At 39.9% G+C, this 26,532-nt stretch overlaps 1 protein-coding gene across 20 annotated transcripts in view; it reads right to left on the minus strand.

Moving 5' to 3' along the window:
- NCOR1 (nuclear receptor corepressor 1) overlaps positions 1-26,532 on the minus strand; it is a 185,405-nt gene that overhangs the window by 16,454 nt on the left and 142,419 nt on the right. For 18 of the 20 annotated variants that reach the window (XM_054536273.2, XM_054536269.2, XM_054536266.2 and 15 more), the window contains 13 exons: positions 25,596-25,679; positions 24,861-25,117; positions 23,616-23,976; positions 21,358-21,585; positions 18,947-19,156; positions 18,334-18,483; positions 17,527-17,652; positions 14,279-14,444; positions 13,574-14,067; positions 10,753-10,881; positions 10,191-10,348; positions 9,800-10,023; positions 1,161-1,304 (listed from right to left, as the gene is read on the minus strand). In XM_054536273.2, the coding sequence (XP_054392248.2) occupies positions 1,161-1,304; positions 9,800-10,023; positions 10,191-10,348; positions 10,753-10,881; positions 13,574-14,067; positions 14,279-14,444; positions 17,527-17,652; positions 18,334-18,483; positions 18,947-19,156; positions 21,358-21,585; positions 23,616-23,976; positions 24,861-25,117; positions 25,596-25,679 (2,731 nt within the window). The remainder of the gene's footprint in view (positions 1-1,160; positions 1,305-9,799; positions 10,024-10,190; positions 10,349-10,752; positions 10,882-13,573; positions 14,068-14,278; positions 14,445-17,526; positions 17,653-18,333; positions 18,484-18,946; positions 19,157-21,357; positions 21,586-23,615; positions 23,977-24,860; positions 25,118-25,595; positions 25,680-26,532) is intronic. The other 2 variants (XM_054536277.2, XM_054536267.2) reach the window with 1 other exon arrangement.

The raw sequence follows: 26,532 nt of genomic DNA on the forward strand, positions 1-26,532 counted from the left end.
TATACTAACACATTTTAAAAAAACAAGGTTTCCCTAAAAGCTCAAGGCCACCAAGGATCTAGCTAGAGCCAGAGATGAGAACAGAGAATATAGGTTATTGACAACCTAATCCAATCATGTGGATTCATTCATCATTCAAACACAAGAACATGTACTCTATGCCAGGAAAGACAATTAAGGTGATAGGAACAGGAATAGGACATGGTCCCTGTCCTCAAAACACTAATAAACATAGGGGGAAAGATGAAATGTATAATTAAATTGAACATCACTCCCTCTCCAAAAATGGATTTTCATTTCATTGAAAAGTACCAATATCTGCTTAGCTCCCTAAGAATAAATGCAATAAATTAATAGCAACACATTGTAAGAAAGGCACTAGCAATTTGGAGTTAGAAAGACCTTCGTTTAAAACTGGCCCTTCCCCATTAGTATCAGTACGACCATACGCAAGTGACATGTCTGGCTTTCAGTGCATCAGTGGAGGGTTCAGCACTAGGCAAACTGCATGACTATGGACAGAAAGGAATTCAGGGAACAATAAGCAACACGATTTGGACAGAGATTCCAGTGTAGGGGTGATGCAGAGGGAAGTGAAGCTGAATGGGCAGCATACACCTGGTCATGCCAGGAACTCAGATGCCACGCTAAAGTCTGGGTGCTGGATTCTGCATGAGTTTTAGAAAAATCACTCAGGTGGAGGTATGGAGATTGACTGGTAAGGAGCCAACTCAAAGGCATCTAGTCAAATGGGGATAATTTAATAATTAATAGGGTTGGGGTCAGGGTTAGAAATAGGTAAGATTAAATCTATTCAGAGTCCACAGTGCTTGGTAAACAGTAAGCATTCAAATGTTGGCTGAATCAATGGATGACCCTTTCCCCTAGACAAAAACATTAAAAAAAAAAAAAAATCTAGAAAGATTTAATTTCAAGAATAATGAACAATTATTTTCTAATCTATTTAAATATGATATTATAAATATTTTCTTTTTGCTAAAATCCACTAGCATTAGATGAGTAGGAAAAGAGACAAATCTGAGAATGGCATCCAGACATAAAAGCCCAAAGTTCTGAGAAAAACCGCAACAACTGAAAGAAATGTTAAAGCATAAGCACCCACGCCATGAATTGTTGCTGTCACTAGGAAGCGCACTTACCTCTGCTCTGCAGGCTCTGCGCCCCTCTGAGACAAGAGCAGCAAGCTGTCCTGTTTCTCATGCACAACCGGAACCTGGGGTGGGGAGATGGGCTCGTAGGGCTCCGAAGAGACGTGACTCCTCTCTGGGGATTTTCCAGGCCTACTATTGTAACATGTGAAATATTAGATTGTGTTTCAAAGGCTAACCTGGGACTTACCTAAACAGAAACTTGTTAACTCATGACTTCATTCAGGAGAAGGAGCAAAAGCTGCCAATTTCTATCAGAAAAAAAGTTGCCTCAGGTATTCACTATATACATAGTTAAAACAAACAAACAACAACAACAAAAAACCACTGTGTTACTGCCACTTGACCCATGCGCGCCCCGTGGATCCAGGAGTCAGGTCATCAGACAGTGCTGCCCGGACAGCAGCAGTGGCAGAAGCTGCGTCCTTGAGGCTCCGCATGTCCTTCAACATCAGACACCATCCCACCCTTGGCTCCTTAGTCCAGGTGAAACCTCAAGGGTTTTCCTACCTATTTTGAGTCATGACTGACCAGTTCTTTCATCATCAAGTTAAAGATAAAGGACTTCACTACTAAACTGATACCCAAGAAGTTTTATCAGGTGAGTCAACATAGGTTCTAGTTACACTATATTATGGCAGAGGGGTTCTCTGCAATTTTATATTTTTTCTCTGGATACCATTTGGTAAGAATAATATAAGATAGACACACTGTTTAGCTCCCACCTATTTATCTTTTTTTTTTTGAGACAGAGTCTGGCTTTGTCACCCAGGCTGGAGTGCAGTGGTGTGATCAGCTCACTGCAACCTCTGCCTCCCAGGTTCAAGCGATTCTCCTGCCTCAGCCTCCCAAGTAGCTGGAATTGGAATTACAGGCATGTGCCACCATACCCCGGATAATTTTTGTATTTTTAGTAGAGACGGGGTTTCACCATGTTGGCTAGGCCTCCTGACCTCAGGTGATCTGCCTGCCTGGGCCTCCAAAAGTGCTAGGATTACAGGCATGAGCTACTGCACCTGGCCCATTTATCTTATTATTACAATTTTTATTTTTTAGAGACAGGGTCCCGCTCGTTGCCCAGGCTGGAGTACAGGAGTGCAATCATAGCTCACTGCAGCCTCAAACTCTTGAGCTCAAGTGATCCTCTCACTTACATCTCCCGAGTAACTGGGATTACAGGCATGCGTCACCATGCCCAGCTAATATTTTTATTCTATGTTTTATTATGTCTGGTGGCCCATTTTTAATTTTTTGTAGAGACAGGGGGTCTCACTATGTTGCTGGCCTCAAACTCCTGGGCTCAAGCAATACTCCCACCTCAGCCTCCAAAAGTAATGGGAATTACAAGCACCTGGCACCACCACACCCTCAATTTTTTTTTTTTTTTTAAGACAGAGTCTTGCTCTGTCGCCCAGGCTGGAGTGCAGTAGCATGATCTTGGCTCACTGCAACCTCCACCTCCCAGGTTGAAAGGATTCTAGTGCCTCAGCCTCCCAAATAGCTGGGATTACAGGTAGCCACCACCACACTTGGCTGATTTTTGTAGTTTTATTAGAGACAGGGATTCACCATGTTGGCCAGGATGGTCTCAAACTCCTGACCTCAAGTGATCCACCTGCCTCAGCCTCCTGAAGTGCTGGGATTACAGGCGTGAGCCACCACACCTGGCCCCCCTAAAATTTTTTGACATAGCGATTATGCATATTAAAGCCACCTGTGACTTTCAACATCTGGAATTATGACTATTAGACTAAAGCAAAATTATAATATGATTTGTTATGGCCTTTCCCAATCAGCCCATCCAGTTGTTCAAGATAGCCACTTTTTTTTTTTAAGTTGTTTTGGTGTTTACCTCCAAATCTCTGTAAATAATCTTAAACATGTATTTTTTGATTTATAAAACTTGAAACAGTATCTGTTAACTCTCTTCCATGAAAGACGAAGAATTTGATTTGCCTTCGCTGTTGTTGCCCATTTTATTTTTATTTTTATTTTTGAGACAGGGTCTCCCTCTGTCACCCAGGCTAGAGTGCAGTAGTACAATCACTGCTTACTGCAGCCTCAACTTCTGGGCTCACGTGATCCTCCCACCTCAGGCTCCCAAGTAGCTGGGACTACAGGTGCACGCCACCATGCCTGGGCAATTTTATTTTTTAGTTTTTTTGTGGAGATGGGGGTCTCACTATGTTGCCCAGGCTGGTCTTGAACTGCTGGCCTCAAGTGATCCTCTCACCTTGGTCTCCCAAAGCACTGAAATTACAGGTGTCAGCCACTGTGCTGGCTTGCCTATTTTATTTTAATTTTGTCCATTTTGCCTTTACATAGCATACTTCAGCCTTTTATATTTTCTTTTTTAAAAATGAAGAAATTAGCACACATACCCTTACTTCTACATCTCTTTCCTATGCAACCCTCACCTCCCAATATCTGTCAGCCATTTTTATGATTTATTGCATCACATCCTTTTCTAGAACTACAGAGAAACTCCTCTGTGTTTTGCTTATAAAAATCACTACATACAATTACATGGAAATTGAATAACCTGCTCCTGGAGTACATAATGAAATAAAGGCAGAAAGCAAGTTTTTTGAAACTAATGAGAACAAAGATACAACATTCCAGAATCTCTGGGACACAGCTAAGGCAGTGTTGACAGGGAAATTTATAGCACTAAATATCCACATCAAAAAATTAGAAAGATCTCAAGTTAACAAGCTAACATCACAACCAAGAGCAAACAAATCCCAAAGCTAGCAGAAGGCAAGAAATAACCAAAATTGCCGGGTGCGGTGGCTCACACCTGTAATCCCAGCACTTTGGGACGCCAAGACAGGCGGATCACCTGAGGTCAGGAGTTTGAGACCAGCCTGACCAACGTGGAGAAACCCCATCTCTACTAAAAAAATACAAAATTAGCTGGGGTGGTGGCGCATGCCTGTAATCCCAGCTACTCGAGAGGCTGAGGCAAGAGAATTGCTTGAACCGGGAGGCAGACGTTGTGGTGAGCTGAAATCGCGCCATTGCATTCCAGCCTGAACAACAAGAGTGAAACTCTTTCTCAAAAAAAAAAATAAATAAATAAATAAAATAACCAAAACTGAAGCTGAACTGAAGGAGATTCAGACACAAAAAAACACTCAAAAGATCAACAAATTCAGGAGCTAGTTTTTGTTTTGTTTTGAGACGGAGTCTCGCTTTGTCGCCCAGGCTGGAGTGCAGTGGCGCGATCTTGGCTCACTGCAAGCTCCGCCTCCCAGGTTCAAGCCATTCTCCTGCCTCAGCCTCCTGAGTAACTGGAACTACAGATGCCGGCCACCACGCCTGGCTAATTTTTTGTATTTCTTTTTTTTTTTTTAGTAGAGACGGGGTTTCACCGTGTTAGCCAGGATGGTCTCGATCTCCTGACCTCGTGATCTGCCTGCCTCGGCCTCCAAAAGTGCTGGGATTACAGGCATGAGCCACCGCGCCCGGCCTCAGAATCTGGTTTTTAGAAAAAATTAATAAAACAGACTGCTAGCTAAGACTAATAGAGAAGATTCAAATAAACACAATCAGAAGTGACAAGGAATATTACCACTGACCCCACAGAAACACAAACAATCATAAGAAAATATTATGAACACCTTTATGCATATAACCTAGGAAATCTAAAAGAAATGGATAAATTTCTAGTCACATACACCCTCCCAAAACTGAACCAGGAAAAAACTGATTCCCTGAACAGACCAATAATGTGCTCTGAAATTGAGTCAGTAATAAATAGCCTACCACCCAAAAAAAGCCCATGACCAGACACATTCACTGCTGAATTCTACCAGATGTACAAAAAGAGCTGGCACCATTCCTACTGAAAATATTCCAAACATTACGGAAGGACTCCTCCCTATCTCATTCTATGAGGCCAGCATCATCCTGATACCAAAACTTGGCAGAGACACAACAATAAAAAGAAAACTTCCGGCCAATATCCTTGATGAACATCAATGCAAAAATCCTCAACAAAATACTGGCAAACCAAATCCAGCAAAACATTAAAAAGCTTATCCACCACAATCAAGTAGATGTTATCCCTAGGATGCAAGGTTGGTTCAATATACACAAATCTCAATAGATGCAGAAAAGGCTTTCAATAAAATTCAGTACCCTTTCATGTTAAAAACTCTCAGTAAACTAGATATTGAAGGAACATACCTCAACATAATAGAAGAGCCATATATGAAAACCCACAGCCAACATCATACTGAATGGGCAAAAGCTGGAAGCATTCCTCTTGAAAGCCAGCACACAAGGATGCCCTCTGTCACCACTTTTATTCAACATCCTAGTGGAAGTCTTGACCAGGGTGATCAGGCAAGGGAACAAAAGAAAGGGCATCCAAATAGGAAGAAAGGAAATCAAACTATCTCTGTTTGCAGAGGACATAATCCCATATCTAGAAAACTCCACAGTCTCAGCCCCAAAGGTCCTTAAGCTGATAAACAACTTCAGCAAAGTCTCAGGATACATCAGTGTGCAAAAAATCACTAGCATTCCTATACACCAATGAGAGCCAAGCCAAGAGCCAAATAAGGAACGCAATTCGATTCACAACTGCCACAAAAAGAATAAAATACCTAGGAATACAGCTAACCAGGGAGGTGAAAGATCTCTACAAGGGGAACTACAAAACACTTCTCAAAGAGATAAAAGAGGAAAAGATAAAAAATGAAAAAACATTCCATGCTCATGGATAGGAAGAATCAATATCATTAAAATGGCCATACTGCCCAATGCAATTCACAAATTCAATGCTATTCCTATTAAACTACCAATGACATTCTTCACAGAACTAGAAAAAACTATTTTAAAATTCATACAGATCCAAAAAAGAGCCCGAATAGCCAAGGCAATACTAAGCAAAAAGAACAAAGCTGTAGGTGTCATACTACCTGACTTCAAACTATAATACAGGGCTACAGTAACCGAAACAGCATTGTACTGGTACAAAAATAAGACACACAGACCAATGGAACAGAACAGAGAACCCAGAAATAAGGCCTCACACCTACAACTGTCTGATCTTTGACAAACCTAACAAAAACAAGCAATGAGGAAAGGATTCCCTATCAATAAATGGTGCTGGGATAACTGGCTATCACATGCAAAAGACTGAAACTAGGATCCTTCTTTATACCATATATTAAAATTAACTCAAGATGGATTAAAGACTTAAATGTAAAAAAAAAAAAACAAAACTATAAAAACCTTGGAAGACAACCTAGGAAATATCTTTCAGGACATAGGCAGGGACAAAGATTTCATAACAAAGACACCAAAAGCAACTGGAACAAAAGCAAAAATTGACAAATGGGATCTAATTTAAAGAGCTTCTGCACAGAAAAGGAAACTGTCAACAGAGTGAACAGACAACCTACAGAATGGGAGAAAAATTTTGCAAACTATGCACCTGACAAAGGTCTAATATCCAGCATGTATAAAGAGCTTAAACAAATTTACAAGAAAAAAACAACTCCATTAAAGAGCGGGTAAAGCGAGTGTGGGGCGTGTGCCTGTAATCCCAGCTACTTGGGAGGCTGAGGTGGGACAATCACCTGAGCCTGGGAGGGTTGAGGGTGCTGTGAGCCGAGACTGCGCCACTGAAATCCAGCCTGGGCAAACAGAATGAGATAAAAAAGAGAGTGGGCAAAGGACATGAACAGACACTTTTCAAAAGAAGACATATATGCAGCCAAGAAGCATATGAAAAAAAAGCTCAATATCACTGATCATTAGAGAAGTGCAAATCAAGCCAGGTGCAGTGGCTCATGCCTGTAATCCCACCACTTTGGGAAGCTGAGGCGGGTAGATCAGCTGAGGTCAGGAGTTCGAGACCAGCCTGGCCAACATAGTGAAACCCTGTCTCTACTAAAAATACAAAAATTAACCAGGTATGGTAGCAGGAGCCTGTAATCTTAGCTACTTAGGAGGCTGAGGCAGGAGAATCACTTGAACCTGGGAGGTGGAGGTTGCAGTGAGCTAAGATCACACCACTGCACTCTAGCCTGGACAACAGGGCAAGACTCTCTTTAAAAAAAAAAAAAAAAAAAAGAGTAAGTGCAAATCAAAACCAAAATGAGACACCATCTCACACCAGTCAGAATGGCTATTAAAAAGTGAAAAAATAACAGATCCTGGCAAGACTGTGGAGAAAATGGAACACTTATACACTGTTGGTGGGAGTGTAAATTAGTTCAACCACTGTGGAAGACACTGTGGAAATTCCTCAAAGACCTAAATGCAGAACTACCACTCAACCCAACAATCCCATTACTGGGTATATACCCAAAGGAATATAAATCATTCTATTATAAAGACACATGCACATGTATGTTCACTGTAGCACTATTGACAACAGCAAAGACATGGCATCAACCCAAATGCCCATCAGTGACTGACTGGATAAAGACAATGTGGTACATATACACCATGGAATACTATGCAGCCACGAAAAAGAATGAGCTCCTGTCCTTTTCAGGGACATGGATGGAGCTGGAGGCCATTATCCTTAGCAAACTAACGCAAGAACAGAAAACCAAATACCACGTGTTCTCACTTATAAGTGGGAGCTAAATGGTGAGAACACACGGACACATGGAAGAGAACAACACACACTAGGGCCTACTGGAGGGTGGAGGGTGGGAGGAGGCGGCTCAGGAAAAAATAACTAATGGGTACCAGGCTTAATACCTGGGTGACAAAATAATCTTTACAACAAACCCCCACGACACAAGTTTACCTATATAATAAACCTGCACATGTACTCCTGAACTTAAAATGAAAGTTAAATAAATAAATAAAATGAAAATCAGTTGATGCCGTTTTCTAACACCACAGATTGTGTAAACATTTTCATCAGGAATGGACCATGACAATGCTATATAGTTTTCCATTTTTCTTTGATAATTGCATTTCTTTTCTTTTTTTGGTTTTGTTTTGGCTGAAAGGGAATAAATGTGCTTTCATCTTATCCTTAAGGTTATCCAGCTGCTTCTAACGACTAAGTCCGAGATTTGCTTCGAAATTATACAGTTTGGGGGTTGGGGCAAGTGGGGATAAAAATGAAACAAAACTCGTCATACTCTGATGATTACCAAAATTGGGTGATGGATACCTAGAGGTGTATTATACTTGTTCTCTCTACTTTTGTATGTATTTGAAATTTTCCACAATAATTTTTTTTTAAAAAGAAGACCATTTAGCTTCTTATTTATATTCTTCTTTCTGCTCTTTGCTCACTTTGATGGGTTGGTAGGTAGGCTGGAGAATCACTTCTGCTACAGATTTCTCTTTCTCGGGCTCTGAGCCATGGCTTCCATTACTCTGGCTCATCTGTCCTCTATGTCTTCCAGGTATTTGCCAGAATCTTTGATCTGCCCATATCTCAGTCTTGTTCTCAGCATTCTTTTTATCTTTTTTTTTTTTGAGATGGAGTCTCGCTCTGTCGCCCAGGCTGCAGTGCAATGGCATGATCTCGGGTTCAAGTGATTCTTCCACCCAGGTTCAAGCGATTCTTCTGCCTCAGCCTTCTGAGTAGCTGGGATTACAGGCACCTGCCATCATGCCTGGCTAATTTTTTTTTTGTATTTTTGTAGAGACGGGATTTCACCATGTTGGCCAGGCTGGTCTTGAGCTCCTGACTTCAGATGATGCACCCAGCTTGGCCTCCCAAAGTGCTGGGATTACAGGTGTGAGCCACCATGCCCAGCCTTCTCAGCATTCTTAAATTTATTTCCCTTTGTGCTTGTTAACTATAATTTAACATTTGCTAATGTTTAGTCTACCACTTTGAAGCAAGAATCCTGTGTCCACTTTATTTTAACCAAACACAGACTATCAGATAAGAAGATATGCTCTTTATCAGAGAGCCCTGGCATATAACATGTTTCCACTCATGATGCCACTATTGGCTTCCCTTTCCTTTATTTAAGGTCACCTTAAAATATATATGTGTATGTGTATATATATGTGTGTATATCTATACATATATATATATAATTATTCACCAACAGAAGTCTGAGGACTAGAATAAAATATAAATGCAGAAGCAAGCAAACAAACAAACAAAAAATATATATATATAAACTTTTTTTTTGTAGAAATGAGATCTCACTTTGTTGCCCAGGCTGGTCTCAAATTCCTGGGCTCAAGCAATCCTCCTACCTCAGCCTCCCAAAGTGCTGGCATTATAGGTATAAGCCACTATGCCTGGCCAATATCATCTTCTTAAACTTCTACTGATGCTGACCCAGTAGAAACCATTGAGACAGATAAATATGAGAGGTATTATTCGGAAGGACCACTGAAGTGTCCCCAAACCACTACCAAACTACACATTCTTCTTAACTGTCTTTACAAACCAACACACAGAATATAATCATCTTTTGAATATACATTACAAAGTCATAGTACCAAATGCCAAGACAGTGGACATTCTAAGAATAATATGCAGGGGGAAGAAAGCTCATTTACACTTTCCTGGGAATAAAGGCAAATGAACTTTAGTTGTGGGAAACAAATTCCTTATCCTGTAGATATATTCCATTTGTTTTACTGTTGGGAAATTTATATATAATTTGGAATAAACATCATACCTTCCCCTGGATTTGTCCACAAGATTTTCTGGAGAGACCCTTGAACCTGGTCTTTGATGATGGACAGACTGAGCCTGGGATTCTGGGCTGTAACGGTTTGATGTTTTAGTCCTCACAGGTGTAGACACCAAAGCAGATGGTGAGTTCTGGAATGTAGAAGTAGGAGGCTGCTGGGGAGTCTGCGAGGAAACTTGATTTCTAGCAAAATCTTGTGTGATAATTTGCTGTGAATGAGAAATGAAGGAAGTGGTAAAATTCATTGAGTACTTGCAAAAAAAAAATAGTATTAAGAAATCTAGATATCTTTATTATAAATTTTTTTCTATATGAAATCTGCTTTCCCCATGATCAAAAAAGAAAAATTAACTAATAAGAATAATGAAAAACTTACACAGATGTGATCAGCAAGTGTGATCAGCCGATGGGTCCTGGGCACTTGCCCCATTCCCTCTGCCTGTGAAGAAGGGGGCAGCTGTTGTTGGGGAGATGGTGATTCCTGCTGTGGTCGATAGTGATGTAATGGTCCTTCATATTGTCTGGTAGGATCATCTAGTAGAGAACACATAGATGTCTTACTCCAGGAATGTCTGTGCTTTTCACTCATTATCAAAGATTAAATATAATTCAGAAGAACACATGAAAGGATGTGGTACATAGCTCCAAACAAAGAACTTATCTTAATTTTGGAAAAAAAAAATTATTCACTGAAGAAGTCTGAGGACTGGTAGAACAAAATATAAATGCAGAAGTAAGCAAACAAAATTAATATAAACTATTTTCTGTACCATTAAAAAATAAAAAAGAATCGATAGCTGTTTCTAAAGCAGGCTCATGTAAGATTACCCTAAAACAAACAAAACAAGTTAATTCTTACTATGGTCTAGACAGATAATTACAAGCAAATGATAAATGCAAATATGAAAACATGTAAATGGTAGCTTAAGAAAACATACTTTCGGCTTGATTTGCCTTAACAACCTCTGGCTGATAGGTCTGCAGTTTTTCCTGGGGTGGCGCAGGTGAGCTGGCAGGACTTATCACCTCAATAGCATCACTAGGTGTTTCATACCTGTGAGAAGATACTTTAAGAAAAGAAAATCTTATTTCAAAACTAATCCTGGGAAAAGTTTCTAAAGTCTAAGTTCTTCACACCTGTAGCATATTTTCAATTCTGATCAACCATGTTCAAAGGTATTCCAGGTTAATGAGGGTTTTCTGAAGTTTTATGGGCTTTAAGACATGTTTTAGGCTGGGTGCAGTGGCTCATGCCTGTAATCCCAGCACTTTGGGAGGCCGAGGCAGGTGGATCACCTGAGGTTGGGGGTTTGAGACCAGCCTGACCAACGTGGAGAAACCCTGTCTCTACTAAAAAAAAATACAAAATTAGTAGGGCGTGGTAGCTCATGCCTGTAATCCCAGCTACTCGGGAGGCTGAGGCCGAAGAATCGCTTGAACCCGGAAGGCGAAGGTTGTGGTGAGCTGAGATTGTGTCATTGCACTCCATCCTGGGCAACAAGAGTGAAACTCCGTCTCAAAAAAAAAAAAAAAAAAAAAAAAAAAAGACATGTTTTAAAGCCCAATAATAAACACTGGAATGAGGCAGAACAGAGAACAGATTTATGATATTTTCCTGGGAGCTGGAAAAGAAATCACCAGGGAAACATTTATGGAAGAGGTTAATAAACAAATGAGGGAGTAGATCTCAATAACTGATTCCAATGATTCCAATTCTGTGGGACACTCTGTTCTTAGAAAAACGCTGAGGCTATAAAGCTGCTTCATTGACCACCATGATGGTTTTAAAGCTATGGATTATATAACACTATATAATGATTTTCTCAAATAACCGGAGTATTGCTAACAAAAGTTACTCCAAACATTAATAATTTTTTAGCACTGTGTTACATTGTGAAAATAACCAGAAATGGTAGAGAATGTCTGAAGGGAAATATATTCCCAGAAAGGGAGGATGTCAACCAACTCTGGAGGATACCCACATCAGAAAAGGACCTCCTCTAAGATGCAGTTCCCAAGTAAACAGAGGGGCTATGCAGTGGGGCTAACAGGCAGCTTTTTACAGTCCTGCCATGGCCTCAGAGCTGACAGCTGGGAGCAAATGTAACCGCCTGCTCAGGAACCTCTGAATTCAGAGGGCTCTTCACATCCACAAACTACACTACAGAATCTGAGAGCACTGTCAAGAGCTCCAAAGGGTGCATGGCCCTGGGCTGGACACAGATGCAGCAGGTGGGAATGAACTCTGCTCCCTAGCCACCACCTGCTCCTCTGGTACTCAACAGTCCTTCCTATCCCCACCAGGTCATGGAAACTGCAGCTACCTGGGTTCTAGTACACTTAGGAATCACTGTTTATGTATTCAACATCCTAAATCTGCTTACAACTTCCAATATTCACTCAGTAGAAAGTCGGAATTCGAACCGTGTTCACATTGTTCTTGAAGCCTTAAGGGGCAAGACTATGGCAATGGACTTCACCTTCAGGATGAGGAAGGCTCTCAAGAGTCAAACTGAAAACCACACTGAAGAACTGTACATAGCCTTTGGACATCATGGAATTCACTGACCAGTGATAAAAAAGATAACCACACACAGAGACATGGACACTCAGAAAAGATGAGCTTTCTATTTTCACACCTTCTGAAAATCAAATTCCTACAGTAAGGTTTGGTTTGTGATGCAAACTGAAAAGAAATGTTTAATCCAATGATTAAGGAACCCATGTACTATACCATTCAATAAGCCCAGGTGGGATCCCCCAGTGTGCCGGCAACTTCCCTTCAAAAGACCTATTCATACAACTACAGAATATCTCTTTCTCAGCTAGCAATTTTCTGCATGCAGAAAATCTATATTGCAGATTTTCCTAATCTCAGGTTAAAAGAAGTCTTTTGTCTACACAACACTAACTCTCTAAAAGCCTCAGCAATGCGGTAGATATGACGTAAACAAATTATAATTAAGCTAGTGGATACTCAGAGATCAAAAGAACTGCACACTGCATTCTGGAGCATGAGAAATCATTTTTTTTTTCATGATGTCTAACTCTACTGAATTTATTCAATGGAGATAACAGTAAGATGACTATGTATGATTAAATTACTTCCAGTATTAGCAGATGCTTATTTAAATATTTGCTTGTTCTTTCTGCAATTCCACATAGAATTGAGGCAATAGTTTAAAAGAAAATTTAAAAAGTAACTTTTCTAGCATTTTAATGTAGACCTGTGAATTCTAACAGATTTGCAGTGTAGCCATCATAATGACTAACCAGACTTGAACAAAATCCAACTTGCAAAAAAGATGCAATATAAATACCAATTACCCATAATAGGTAGTCTCACTTTTAAAAATCTGTGACTTAGAAAAAGGATATTAGAGGCTTTGGGGTATTGGCATAAATATAGAACCATGTCCTAGCAAATGCTTCCTGAGAAATTACACCTCAGTAGCACAGAGCCTGGCGATATATCCATTACCTTTCAGATGCCTAAATATGTTAGTAAGGTCTGCCTTCTAGTTTCCAAATTTAATTACATGAATGATACAGTTTTCTTGTGGAAGATACATTGATAGGCTTATATGTAGGAAACTGGGATATTTAAATAATCATAAAAACAGCAGAAGATACATTTTTGCATTACATTTACTATCAACCATTAGGATTTTTAAATACCATATAGTTCTACTTGACCTAAAGAATAAAGTAATTCTTTACTCAGACATCACATTGTGAAACTCGGATTGAGATACATACAGCTACTAGAAGAGTCTGAACTTTGAGAGCCACGTTCCCTCGCATCCTTGTCCGAGGCAATTTGCCGGGTGATGATCACGTCTATGAAGTTAGCTGCAGTAATGGTAGTCTTCCCTCGGGTCCTTAGCTCTTCCTCATATCTGGATTTTGGAGGAGGCCCTTTATCTTTCCCAGCCTCAGAATAAACTACTGAAGAATGAGGCTGGGGCTTGCCACTTGGAAAGGCTGAAGAAGTGTATAAACACTGAACAGATCTCTTCTCCACCTCCAGGGTTTTCTGCTCTAGCTGCTGCTGTTCACTAACTGCTGCTGACCTGCTTCTCAAATTTTCTTCTAACCTGGCAGCTTCATGCTTACTCTCTTTTGTTTTGGACACATCCATCTGGGGTGCAGAAGCTGCAGCATCCACAAGAGCAGCCAGGGCATCCGCAGCAGTGTTGTAACGGGAGGCTGGCAGGCCTTGGCTTATTGAAGGGCCCCCAGCAGGCAGTGGCCTGTAAATAAAACCAAATCACAGCTCTGTGAAGGGAAGACCATTTGCTGGGAATGTGGTGGGGAGATGGAAGGACAAACTGCAACAACAACAAAAAAAGGTTTCATGGCATGGGCAGAAAAGCATGACTATACTTAGACTACTGCAGTCACAAATTTTAAAATGTATATGCAAGAGACATTTTTTTGTCAAAATATGTACAAGAGACTGACATGATTCGTAGCTGAGCAGTTGGATCCAAAGGTGTGATTACACTGGTTCCATTGGTTCCTTGGAAAACACTGGGTCTCTGTTGCAACATGGTCTCCTGAGTTCTTACTGAAGGGGAAGGGGAGCGAACATATCCATGACTGCCAGGTCGGCCAGGCTGTTCTGAGCCTACAGAGGTGAAAAAGAAAAAGAAACAAAGACGTAAGGAGGAAGCCACAGACAAAAGGAAGCAATGCTTATGGATTGTTTATTTCCTAACATACCTAAATAGAAAAAAGAAAAACAAGATAAGAAACGTGATAGTCTACTTTCTGGCCTTTCCAGAAATATGTTCTAAAAGTTTCCAAATAAAGATGCAATAAAACCGCAGCAGTAACTTGAAACAAAACATCAGCCATCATTTATTGTCATTTCCATTTCTCTGATAAATTTCAATCTTGATTCCAGAAATAAAACAGCACCAACAAGAAGTACTACTACAAATCATATAAGTTCATCTTTCTGATTTTTCCTCAAACTCTAGTGTGTATATGATTTCCAAAACCTAATCAGGCACAACTTTCTAAGAATCATAATGAAAATAATATACCACTGCTACACTAGGGTTTAAGACTGTTTCATTCAACCACAGTTTGCCCTGCTTCACTTCTTCACTGTCCCCTTCACAGGTGACTTTTTCTCTCAGCAAGCTCTTTTGAAATGAAATCATTCACATTATCTTCCCAAAAAAAACTTGGCTCCCACAATTACACTTCTATAATATTTGGTATGTTTTTGTTCACTTAACTCTTAACTCTCCCATAACCAAGTCAGAGCTTGGACTTGGTAAGAACTACTTCACGCAGAGGATTTTGAACCCTCAAATCCCTCCCCAGTCACTTTCTTCTTCACCTCATCTTGTTCTGTGTCCTCACTCCAACCTTCTAACATGCTCACTGGCTTCATAACAGCTAGCTGTTTTAGCACACACCCCTCTTCTCACAGACACCACCACCTCAGCCAGGCTTCTCAGCAGTTTTCTCCCTTCTAACCATTCATCAGCTTATATGAATATTTATTTTTTTAATTAAATTAAAAAATTTTTAAGAGACAGCGTCACACTCTGTCACCCAGGATGGAGTGCAGTTGACACTCCATAGCTCACTGCAGCCTCAAACTCCTGGCTTCAAGGGATCATCCTACTTCATCCTCCTGAGTAGCTAGGACTACAGGTGCACACCACGGCTCCTGGCTAATTTTTTATACATATATTTTAGAGACAGGGTCTCACCATGTTGCTGAGGCTGGTCTTGAATTCCTGGCCTCAAGCAATCCTCCTGCCTTGGCCTCCTGAGTAGCTGGGATTATAGGCATGAGCCACCATGCCCTGCTTATCTGAGTATTTCTATGGGATATATTCCTAGACGTGGAATTACTAGACAAAAGAGTATTTAAAATTTTTATCTCCACAGAGGCTACACCAATTTACACTGCCATTGACAACATGAGTGTCTGTTTCTGCAGAAACTCCAACACAATATTTATCAACTTTCTTACATGTCTGATGCAGAGAAATGGTATCTTTGTGCCTTAAATATAAATTTTGTTCATCAGTAGGATCACAAACATTTTAAAAATCTAGTCTCTACCAAAGTTATGTATCATTTGTATGAGGGTTTCTTAAATCAATTTTCCATGTTTTATGCAATTAACATGGAATCAATATTACAGTTCTGCCTTACAATTCATTAAAGCATTTCCTATAGTCAGATTCTTAAGTGATTTTTATTGTACACAGATAAAGATACATAGATAATCTTACTATACATAGATTATACAAGATCCTCTGGGTGAAGTAGTTATAGCTAAATGTGTTTGAGCTTTGCAACCACTGAATTATTTAACTCCTAAGAAATGATATTACTGGACCAAATATGATGACTCACTTTTGGCTCCTTCCATATATTGCCATTCATATTGATTTCAAAGGTTTGTTTCCTATGACAATATCAATGTGACAACCTTCTGCCACTGCGCCCTTTGGTTCTGCACCTAACTCTCTGACCACGTCTCTGCTTCCTTTTGCCCTGACCTAGATTAACTCTCCTGGTAATATCTAAAGATTGACCTACTCTTCTTTTCATACTCTTGCCCCTTGGAAATTTCATTCAAGCCATAGCTTCAGCTCTTGTATGTGACTCCTAAATCAGTATCTCCAAGCTCTGTCTTTTCTTCTGAGTACTAGATCAGAGTATCTTACAATACAGACATGGTCAATGATTTAATTAAAAGAACTGAAAAGGGCACGTATACCATGGATAAAAAAGATTCCCCATGGACACATGAGATTAAGTATAGGCTGGGCATCCCAAATCCAAGTCAGAAATGCTCCAATATCCAAAACTTTTTAGCTGACAAGACACTCAAAGTAAACGCTCACTGGAGCATTTCAAACTTCATTATTTTTGGATTAGGGATGTCCAACTGGCATAATGCCAATATTCCAAAATCCGAAAAAATCCTGGTTCCAAGCATTTGAGATATTCAACCTGTATGTCTAAAATCATTATCCCTTTGCTTTCACTCATCATGCTGTATCTTTATTGCAGGCTAATCTTGTTTCTCGTCTCTTTCTCACTCCCTATATCTAGTTAAGTCCCTTTGAGTCTACAGTGATATTCTTCCCAGCAGTTCTTTTCTGGCCATTCCCAGTGTAAAGTATTCCAGGCTGCCATTAGGACGCACATGAACTACTGAGAGTCTCACTGGCCTTCTGGGACCAGCCATACCCACCCTTCAGGGTTTTAATCCATCTATTCCACTCATGTGTAAATGTCCCTCTGATCATGTCACCTGCCTCCTGGACACAACATTTCATTGTAATTCAAGATGCTACACAAGCTGCTAACTGTATTTTCCATTCCTCCTCTAAACTCAAGCTCAACAACACCTTCACATCTAGGAGTTTTTGCTAGGGCTGTTCTTTCAGCCTTCAAAGCTCTGTGACCAATATCTTCAGGCCCAACCACAGTCCACTGTTTGCACCAAATAAAAATGATACCTTCATCATGAAAACATTTTTCTGTGTAAAATTCATGTTTCCACCATCTCAGCTGCTACAGCACTTTCACCTGTTTTTCACTTGGGGCTTGAAATAACGTTGTCTTAGAATTTTTGTTTCCATCAAAACTTTTTGTGTGCAGCATTAAGCACAGTGTACAAGACTACTAAGATGTGTCCAGAGAATGGACGAGCAGTTTCTTTCACTGACCTGGCCGCAGGTAGAGGTCGGAGGAAGCTGCAGCAATCCGTTCCCGCTCCCGCTCCTTCTCCCGCTCCCGCTCCCGTTCCCGTTCCCTCTCAGCACTTGCAGCAGCTGCAAGGTGTGTTGGGTGTCCTGTAAAACATAAACCTGCAGCTTAAAGATAAAAATATCAACTGACTGAGTATATCAAACAATTCCGAAATTCTAAGTGACTGAAAATTTTTCAAAAAGCTTCAAATTTGGGATATAAGAAGTTTGTTTTGGCTGGGTGCAGTGGCTGACACCTGTAATCCCAGCACTTTGGGAGGCCAATGCAGGTGGATCACCGGAGGCCAGGAGTTTACGACCAGCCTGGGCAACATAGTGAGACCCTGTCTCTACTAAAAACACAAAAAAAATTAGCCAGGTGTGGTGGCGCGCACCTGTAATCCCAGCTACTCCAGAGGCTGAGGCACGAGAATCTCTTGAACCTGGGAGATGGAGGTTGCAGTGAGCTGAGATCACACCACTGCGCTCCAGCCTGGGCAACAGAGCCAGACTCTGTCTCCAAAACAAAAACAAAAAAAAACAAGAAAAGAGAAAAAGAAGTTTGTTTTATTAAGAGTCCTGGATAAGAACTGAAGCATAACATAAGCTTTTAAGGCATTTCTAAGGTATCTAGTGACGGCTGGCACATAAGAACTACTATTAAATGTTAAAAGAAAAACAAGAAACCAAATGAGGAAAAATTGCCCAAGATACCTTAAAAGGCTATGTTGTAAAAATGTAAACACGATGGTTCTATTAGAGAGGTGTGTAACTGTAGAATCTCACCTGGAGACATGGAAGCAGAGTTGTATGGCCTGGGAGGGAAAGTAATCTGTGTACCAGGAATATAAGTGATTCTGTCCATGGGAGGAGTGCTTGTTCCCCCTGGATGAGGCACTAAAATTGTTGGAGGCATATTGGTCAGGTCAATGATTCCTATCCAAAAGACAATACAATTTATGTTAAGTGTTATTCTAAAGGTACAGAACCATACATGATTTTTGGATTTTGTCTATCTCTGTGAATCAAGGGTAATTTGTACATAATATAAATAAACATGTTTACTATCATCATTACTTTTTAAGACATTCTTTAACTCTAAAGAAGGATATTAAAGACTGTACTTCACATCAGTAACCTCAAAGTATGGGCAGATTAAAGAGAGCAAATTTGTAAGACATGGATTACAAATACTCAGCACAAGGATTTGGTTTAGTTAATTTCAGTATTCACCAAAACACCTTGTCTCAATGTATGTCTCTGGGCTAAAAAGTCTATGGAAAGAAGGATATAGTGTTCTTTTCTTTCTTTCTTTCCATCATTCATTCAACAAGTATTTATTGAGTACCTAAGAAACACTAGGTAAACATAATAAATTCTGAAATGCAAAGACACACACCTCTCGTTGCTGGGTATGGGAGACCCAGTGGCTGCTCTCTTGGGGAGAGTCCTCTGGCCACATCTGGACGCAAGTTCACTTGCATCTGTTGTGAGGTAATGTAATCATTTAAGATTGTCTGTCTTGTGTTCTCCATTGCGTAAAGCTGATACTGACTTGGGTAACCTGGAGTTGGTGAAAGCTGTCTCTGAAATAGGTAAGCAGCCGCTGCTGATTGAGAGAATGAAAGAGAGGCACTGAGTTTTGTCCTGGCTGAAATGCATTTGCTAAACACCATGTACAAAAGAGTAGAGAAAAATCACGTGCTGAGCTAGTGCACATGGAACTTTTACTTAGCTACAAGGATTAAGGTGGATTTATTTTAGACCTTGATATATTAGCAATATCAATTCTAATTCACTCTAATGTCTGAGATGTAATAGAAAAGGGGAAGGATAACAGTAGCCAAAAACTTCTCAAGTAGTTTTACTTTCGATCTTTGACATGTAACTTTATTATATTTTTACCTGGCATCTGCAAGAGTTGTGTTTGAAAATAAAATTGTTTTTATAGTACTGATCATCCAATACAACCAACAGAAATGTATACGAAAACACTTTGTGGCAATCAGTAACTTTACTCTCCAGGGGCTGAAAATGATTATAGACTATAAGCATTTAATTAGTCCATGTGTTTGGAGCAGAGATTGGCAAACTTTTGACATAAAGGGCCAAATGGTAAATATATTTTAGGCTTTGTGGGCCATTTCGCATTTGTCACAGCTACTCAACTCTGTCACTGTAGCACAAAAAGAGCTACAGAAGAAAAGAATAAATGGCGTGGCTGTATCCTAATAAAACTTTATTTACAAACACAAGTGGCAACAGGATTTCGCCAAAAAGCTGTAGTTTTTAGCAACCCCTAAGTGAGAGAATGACACAAGACACAAGACACGAGGAACGGGTAGGCGTGGTAAAAAGTAGATAATGTCTCTCTCCTCAAAACATTATAATCCAACTCAGGCTCAAAAACAAGCAAATGAAACCACTACAAAATGAAGACTATGATAAACACTAAATAGAAACTAGAAACATTCCATTTTGTCTGAGAACTTGAGTGACCTATTTTATATGTATATGTTCTCCCTAGAAAAACAAATAACATGTTTTCTGGAATATTTGCTTCCCCTTCATCTAGAAGCTAGGTAAGTCTGTCAGCTGACACAATCTGGGAGATAGTGCCCTAAGTAACAGGTATTGGGCTCCTCTGAAACAGTGTTGTCAAATGACAAATAATTTGATGGCATTTACACAGCTTTTAGATAAAATATTTCCCACAGTTACTTTGCTATTATGAAATGTAAATAACCCTTAGAATTCTTATTTTAAAATTTAGCATACTGATAATGAAAAATTCTTCTCTAAGGACCAAAGTGAGGCACAAGTATTCTGTGTCCTAATTTGCACCTGAAGGATACTTATTAAGCAAAGAGTTTATTTAGGCCAGAGGTCTGAGCAGAAAACACATGTGTGACTGGGCTCAGCCAATGGCAGCAAGGAAGAGCATGGACTGCACCCTGGGAGGACAAGGTGCAGCTGCTGGTCCTGCAGATTATAACAGCCCAGCCGAGCCTCTCTGTACCGACCGATGTGACTGCTCCTCTCCCCTCCCTGTGTAAAACACAGTGCCCTCTGCCCAGCACAGACTGCTCTCTAGAAACCTGCACGTCTGCACCTATCAGATTCTGTCTACCAATGTCAGTGGTGTTCTAAAGTTTCTTCCAGCTGTACTTGTTAGTAGAATTATGTAACTTAATGACATAATTTGTAAATCAAGGAAGAATGAAGAGTGGTTTCTCTGAAAACTAATAGCTTTGGAAAGACTTGATATAGAAGTTGAATCAGGTGTGGACTAGACAACTTTAAAAGGCTGGAAAAAAAATCTAGAAGGATTCTGTATTTAGATTGCTTGGAAGTGTCTTTACTTGGAAGTTCTAGCTTTACTTAAAAAAAAGAATTTCTTTTATATAAGACAGTGAGGTTTAATCACTTGTTTATGAAAAAGCCTTGGCCTTAGATCAGAGTTCTGGTAAATGAACGTCTATTTATGCTGTAAGTTAACATGTTTAAGGTATACCTCTGTCATTTTAAAATATTCACATTAACCCACTTTTTCAACTAGCTTCACCAAGTGCCATCAGATAAGAGAGCTTTTCATATACTATTATTTTTAGTTCTTTACCGGGTGCTGATAAAGATTTTATTTCTTGATCTGGGTGCTGGTAACATGGGGGAATTTAGTTTGTGAAAATTCACTGAGCTGTACATTAATGATACTTGCAATTGTACTATATTGTACAACAATAGAAAGCTGAAAAGTCATACAGGTGGCATATTTATTTGCCATAAATTATCACTATATTTTGTGTTTACCAGGATCCAAAGCCCTGTGAAAAGGCATGGCTGGATCCAAGTGCGTGGGCAGGTGGCTCCGATAAACCTCTCCTGCAGTGTTGCCTCTGTGATGGGGATCAAACGGACTGTGGCTCACGACAGGGTCCACCCCAGGCACTGGAGACTTCGCTGGGATACTTTCCCTCTGGGTAGGGGTCAGTGTCGATTTCCTTTCATGATTGGTAGACTTGTTAGAAGAAACTGTAACTGGAAAAAAAGAGCCAATGCCACAAGTTCTTAAGAAACTTGCAAATATGATAATATTTGTCCATTTCTCAACCATTCAAATACAGACTATATTCATGTATTTGGATCTTCTCTTTCCCCTCAACATTTAACATTCAATATTGCAAAATACGAAAATGTAAACAACTAGTAGAAACTGAGATTTGCAGAGTACTGTCACCTTTCGGATCATAGCACCAGTATTTTACCACCTTATGTAACATTAAAAATAAAATTCAATACTCTTCTTTAAATCTCATTATGAATAATTTTGTTTTTTGTATGACTTTAACATTCTAAATTATTTTGTCCCCACATGTAGTAAACTTCAGTTTTCTCTCATTGCCTGTGTTATGCAACCTCCTTCCTACCCATTAATCACTAGTTTCACTAATTTTTTCCTTGCTCTGTTCTTCCACAATGACTTTCTCATTACTTCACCAATATCTATCTCCTCCCTACTCCAGCCTCTCTTCTTTTAAATGATGTTATTCAGAGTGGTCAGATTGTCCCACCAATAAATATATATTCAAACACTTATTAGCCATCACCCTCAATTTTTTTTTTTTTTTTTGAGATAGAGTCTTGCTCTGTCGCCCAGGCTGGAGTACAGTGGCGTGATCTTGGCTCGCTGCAGTCTCTACCTCCTGGGTTCAAGCGATTCTCCTGCCTCAGCCTCCCGAGTAGCTGGGACTACAGGAGTGTGCCACCATGCCCAGCTAATTTTTTTTGTATTTTTAGTAGAGACAGGATTTCACCATGTTGGCAAGGATGGGCTCAATCTCCTGACCTCATGATCTGCCCACCTCGGCCTCCCAAAGTGCTGGGATTACAGGTGTGAGCTGCCACACCCAGCCATCCTCAATTTTTTTTAACTGTGGTAAAATATACATAACATAAAATTTACAATGTTAGCCATTTTAAAGGGTACAATTCACAGTGGCATTAAGTACAAGCATGATGGTTGTGTAACCATCACATCTAATTACTAATATTTTGATACTATAAACTTTACCACAATCAAACAAATCTGCCTGCCCAAAGAAAGAAATCACACTGGTTTATCACATCCCTTTCCAAGTCCCAGCGTGCTCAAATATGGAGTGCCCTTCCCTCTGCAGGGCAATTCGCCATCAAAACTAAAGCTACAAGCATTTGGACTCATCTCCCTATCCCTAACAAGGACTTCCCCTTCTCCTCATTCTGTGCTACACCTCTCACACCTGCCAAAACACTCTTCTACAGCTCGCAGTGCCCAGCCCAGGACTTACCATGTGACCCACCAATAAATTTGTATTATAATAAAAAATGGCAAGTGGATGCATTTTTAAGGGCTTCAGGTTGATAGGGACCACTTGGTAAAAATCACTTCTCAACTGATGTAGCTGCCAGTAGCATAGGGTTATAGTGACAACAATAATAACAACAGTAACACCAACAGGAATAATTCACATTTATCGAGCCCTTCGTAAATACTCGGCACCATTCTAAGTTCTTTACATGTACTACCTTATTTGATCTTCGTAACAATCCAGAGAGGTAGGTCTTAATGTTACATTATGATTTTACAGATCAGGAAACTAAGCTACAAAAAAGCTAAGTCACTCATCTGAGTTGATGCAGTAAGAATGTTAATTCAAGCTTACGAAGTCTTGTTCCAGAGGCTACTTTCAGCTTTCACACCACACTGCCGCTGAAGGAACAATGTCAAAACTGACTTCCCGAAAACCTTATGCAATTGGCTGAAAATGCACTCTAAAAATATACTTTACTCTATAGCATTTCTGGACTGCATCGTAATCTGCACTTGACTTAAATATTAGGTATTTTACTTAAATTATGCCTACTTTTAAATTAGTAGCCTTCCATACTCCTAGAATCAAGCACGACCTGCAGATCTTGGGATACTCTAAAGCTGACAATTTGATATTTACTACTTGACAAAGGTTGTTTTTTTTTTTTTTTTCTAAATGCAATAAAAAGGATCAGATCAAGCAACAAAAGTAACATACCATCAGAAGTTCTGTTCATCATGGGTGAGCCTCTGGACATGGTGTTTTGATAACTCACAGGGGTCCTCCGTGCACTGGTGTCATCGTAAATCCCAGGGCTCAGTTGTGCTTTGGGAGCTTCATGCAGTGTGGACCTAAGAACGGAGGGGCCAGAGCTTACCACTGACGTGTGTCGGGAACGCACTGTCTCGCCTGCTTTCACATCCTCGTATTTTCCCCGTTCTACCACTTTTATGTTCTCTGGCACAATTTCCAGCGGAGGCATTCCACGGGATAGTTTGCTAGGCCCCGTGATTAAGGATTTGACATTGTGTTTGATGGCAGATTGACCTGAGTTGTTGTCAAACTTTATTGGTGTGCCCTAAAGGGAAAGAAACAAACATTACAGGTGGCAAAGTCATCTGGCTACTTTTCTATCTCAGGTCTATGTCTGGCCCATGGCAGTTACAGTTCACTGTGGTGACCTTTTTTGGTCTGTTTGCAAATCTCAATCACAACCCCACTGATCCCAAGCTGCATACTTTCCCACATTCCACACTCCATGCTATAGACATAAGAAAACCTGATGATAAGAAGTACACAAGGCCAGGCATGGTGGTTCACACCTGTAATCCCAGCACTTTGGGAGGCTGAGGTGGGCAGATCACCTGAGGTCAGGAGTTCGAGACCAGCCTGACCAACACGGAGAAACTCTGTCTCTACTAAAAATACAAAATTAGTTAGGCTTGGTGGCGGGTGCCTGTAATCTCAGCTACTCGGGAGGCTGGGGCAGGAGAATCGCTTGAACCCGGGAGGCAGAGGTTGCAGTGAGCCAAGATCGTGCCATTACACAAAGGCCAAGCGCAGTGGCTCACGCCTGTGATCCCAGCACTTTGGGATGCTGAGGCGGGCAGATCACTTGAGCTCAGGAGTTCGAGACCAGCCTTGTCAACATGGCAAAGCCCTGTCTCTACAAAAATACGAAAATTCTGGGTGTGGTGGTACATGCCCGTAGTCCTAGCTACTCGGGAGGCTGAGGTGGGAGGATCGCTTGAGCCCAGGAGGTCAAGGCTATAGTGAGCTGTGATCACACACCGCACTCCAGCCTGGTCCACAGGGGAAAAAAAAAAAAAAGGGTACAGGAAACTTTCATGTTTACTTCCAGGAGGTCTGACATCTTAAGAACGACTTATAATTATTAAGTCACACTTTTTTAAATGTTCCATAAATATCAGTTACTGACAAAAAGAGCCAAAACTTAGTTACCTGGGAAATGGAACCCTCAATTATCGGCCGTGTGCTCTGGACCATTTCTGGAGTTTTCCGACTTTCCTGAGTTAAAATATCTTGCCTTGGAATCTCATGAATGGAACGCCCCATTTCTTTGATGGTGGTGATGCCATCATATGGTTTTCCTTTGGTAATGGCACCTTCAAATGCTCGTATGGGAGGACTTTCCCTTTTAATTTGTTTGGGATATTTAAGGCCATCTTCAAAGCTTTCAGTTGTTGCTCTTGGTGTCCCTTGAAAAAGAATTCCGGAAACATTAAAATAATGCTGATGGTTGCACAACAATGCCACCGAACTGTGCACTTAAAAATGGGTAAAACGGTAAATTTTGTTACATATATTTTAACATAATTTAAAATAATGCCTTGACATCTTGTAGTTTCTAATTAACTTTCTGTTTACAGTAGATCCTCAAATCAGTATTCATCAATCATTATTTCTTTAGCGTTGCTTGAGATATGATATTAATGCATCATTCATAATAGTCACAGAATAGTTCTGGCATAATAAAGATATCTCTATATTAAAAGATTAAGCAACTATCTCTTCCAATAAATTATGTAGCTCAGAGGCAGAAAAGTAATAACCAAGACTTTAATATTTCAAAAGGGAAAATATCTTGAAAAGCAGAAATACACTGTAAATTAATGTCAAACTATTTTGCCAGGGAGGCAGTTATAAATAAAAATGCAAAACAAGCAGAAAGTTTACCCTGCATTATGGAGCCAGACAATACAGTCCTTTCTTTGAGGTCAGAATGAGGACTCCCCCTGGGTAATGCTCGGCATATCAGCCCTTCCAAAACAAGAAAGCAATTCAATTATTCAACATAATGTATATGTCAACTCACATATACTGAATGCTGTTCTTAAAGTATATGTTTTTGATAAATGCTCTATGAAGGAAAGAATATCAATTTAAGTTTGTGAACTATCCAGAAGTACCTAATATGACATCACACAGTCCTTTGTAAATATTTTCCTAAATAAAAAATGGCCACCAAAGGCATCTAATGAAAGGTTGAAAAGGAAAGATACCTTCAAAGTTAAATCTAAAATCCCAACACTTCTTTATCAAGAGGAAAGAAGATATAGGATTGGAAACCATTGCTTAGGTTTGAAATATACTTCTGATAAAGGGAAAACGGGAAATATGGATACCATAAAAATAGGGAAAATGTATTAAATGAAACATGCAAATTGAAATGAAAGAGTTGTAAATAACCTCCTAAGAAGTTTCACATTATTGTTGCTGATAAATATAAATCAAGGGTTAGAAATAACCACACATATTTACAGTAAAAGTGTGTTTTTTTTTTTAACATAGAGAAAAATATAGCTCTTAGAAAATTACACAGGACTTACCCTGCTTTTAGTACTTCATCTAGCTTAAAATTGGTTGAGGCAGGTTAAGATTTAAACAAAGTGGGCCATTAACAAAACAAAATCATACTGATCATGTACTGAAGGCATATCACATGAGTAGCACCAGTTCAGACACCTGCCTCCAACCCTCACACAGTGTTAGGTACGATCCCTTAATTTACAGAGGAAGAAACAGGCTCAGAGGAATTTACCAGGGAGGGGTGAAGCTGAAATTTAAATTCATGTCTTTATCCATTACACCACTTTATCTGTCTCACGATTCA

Source organism: Pongo abelii, chromosome 19 (assembly GCF_028885655.2).
Source record: "Pongo abelii isolate AG06213 chromosome 19, NHGRI_mPonAbe1-v2.0_pri, whole genome shotgun sequence".
Taxonomy (NCBI): Eukaryota; Metazoa; Chordata; class Mammalia; order Primates; family Hominidae; genus Pongo; species Pongo abelii.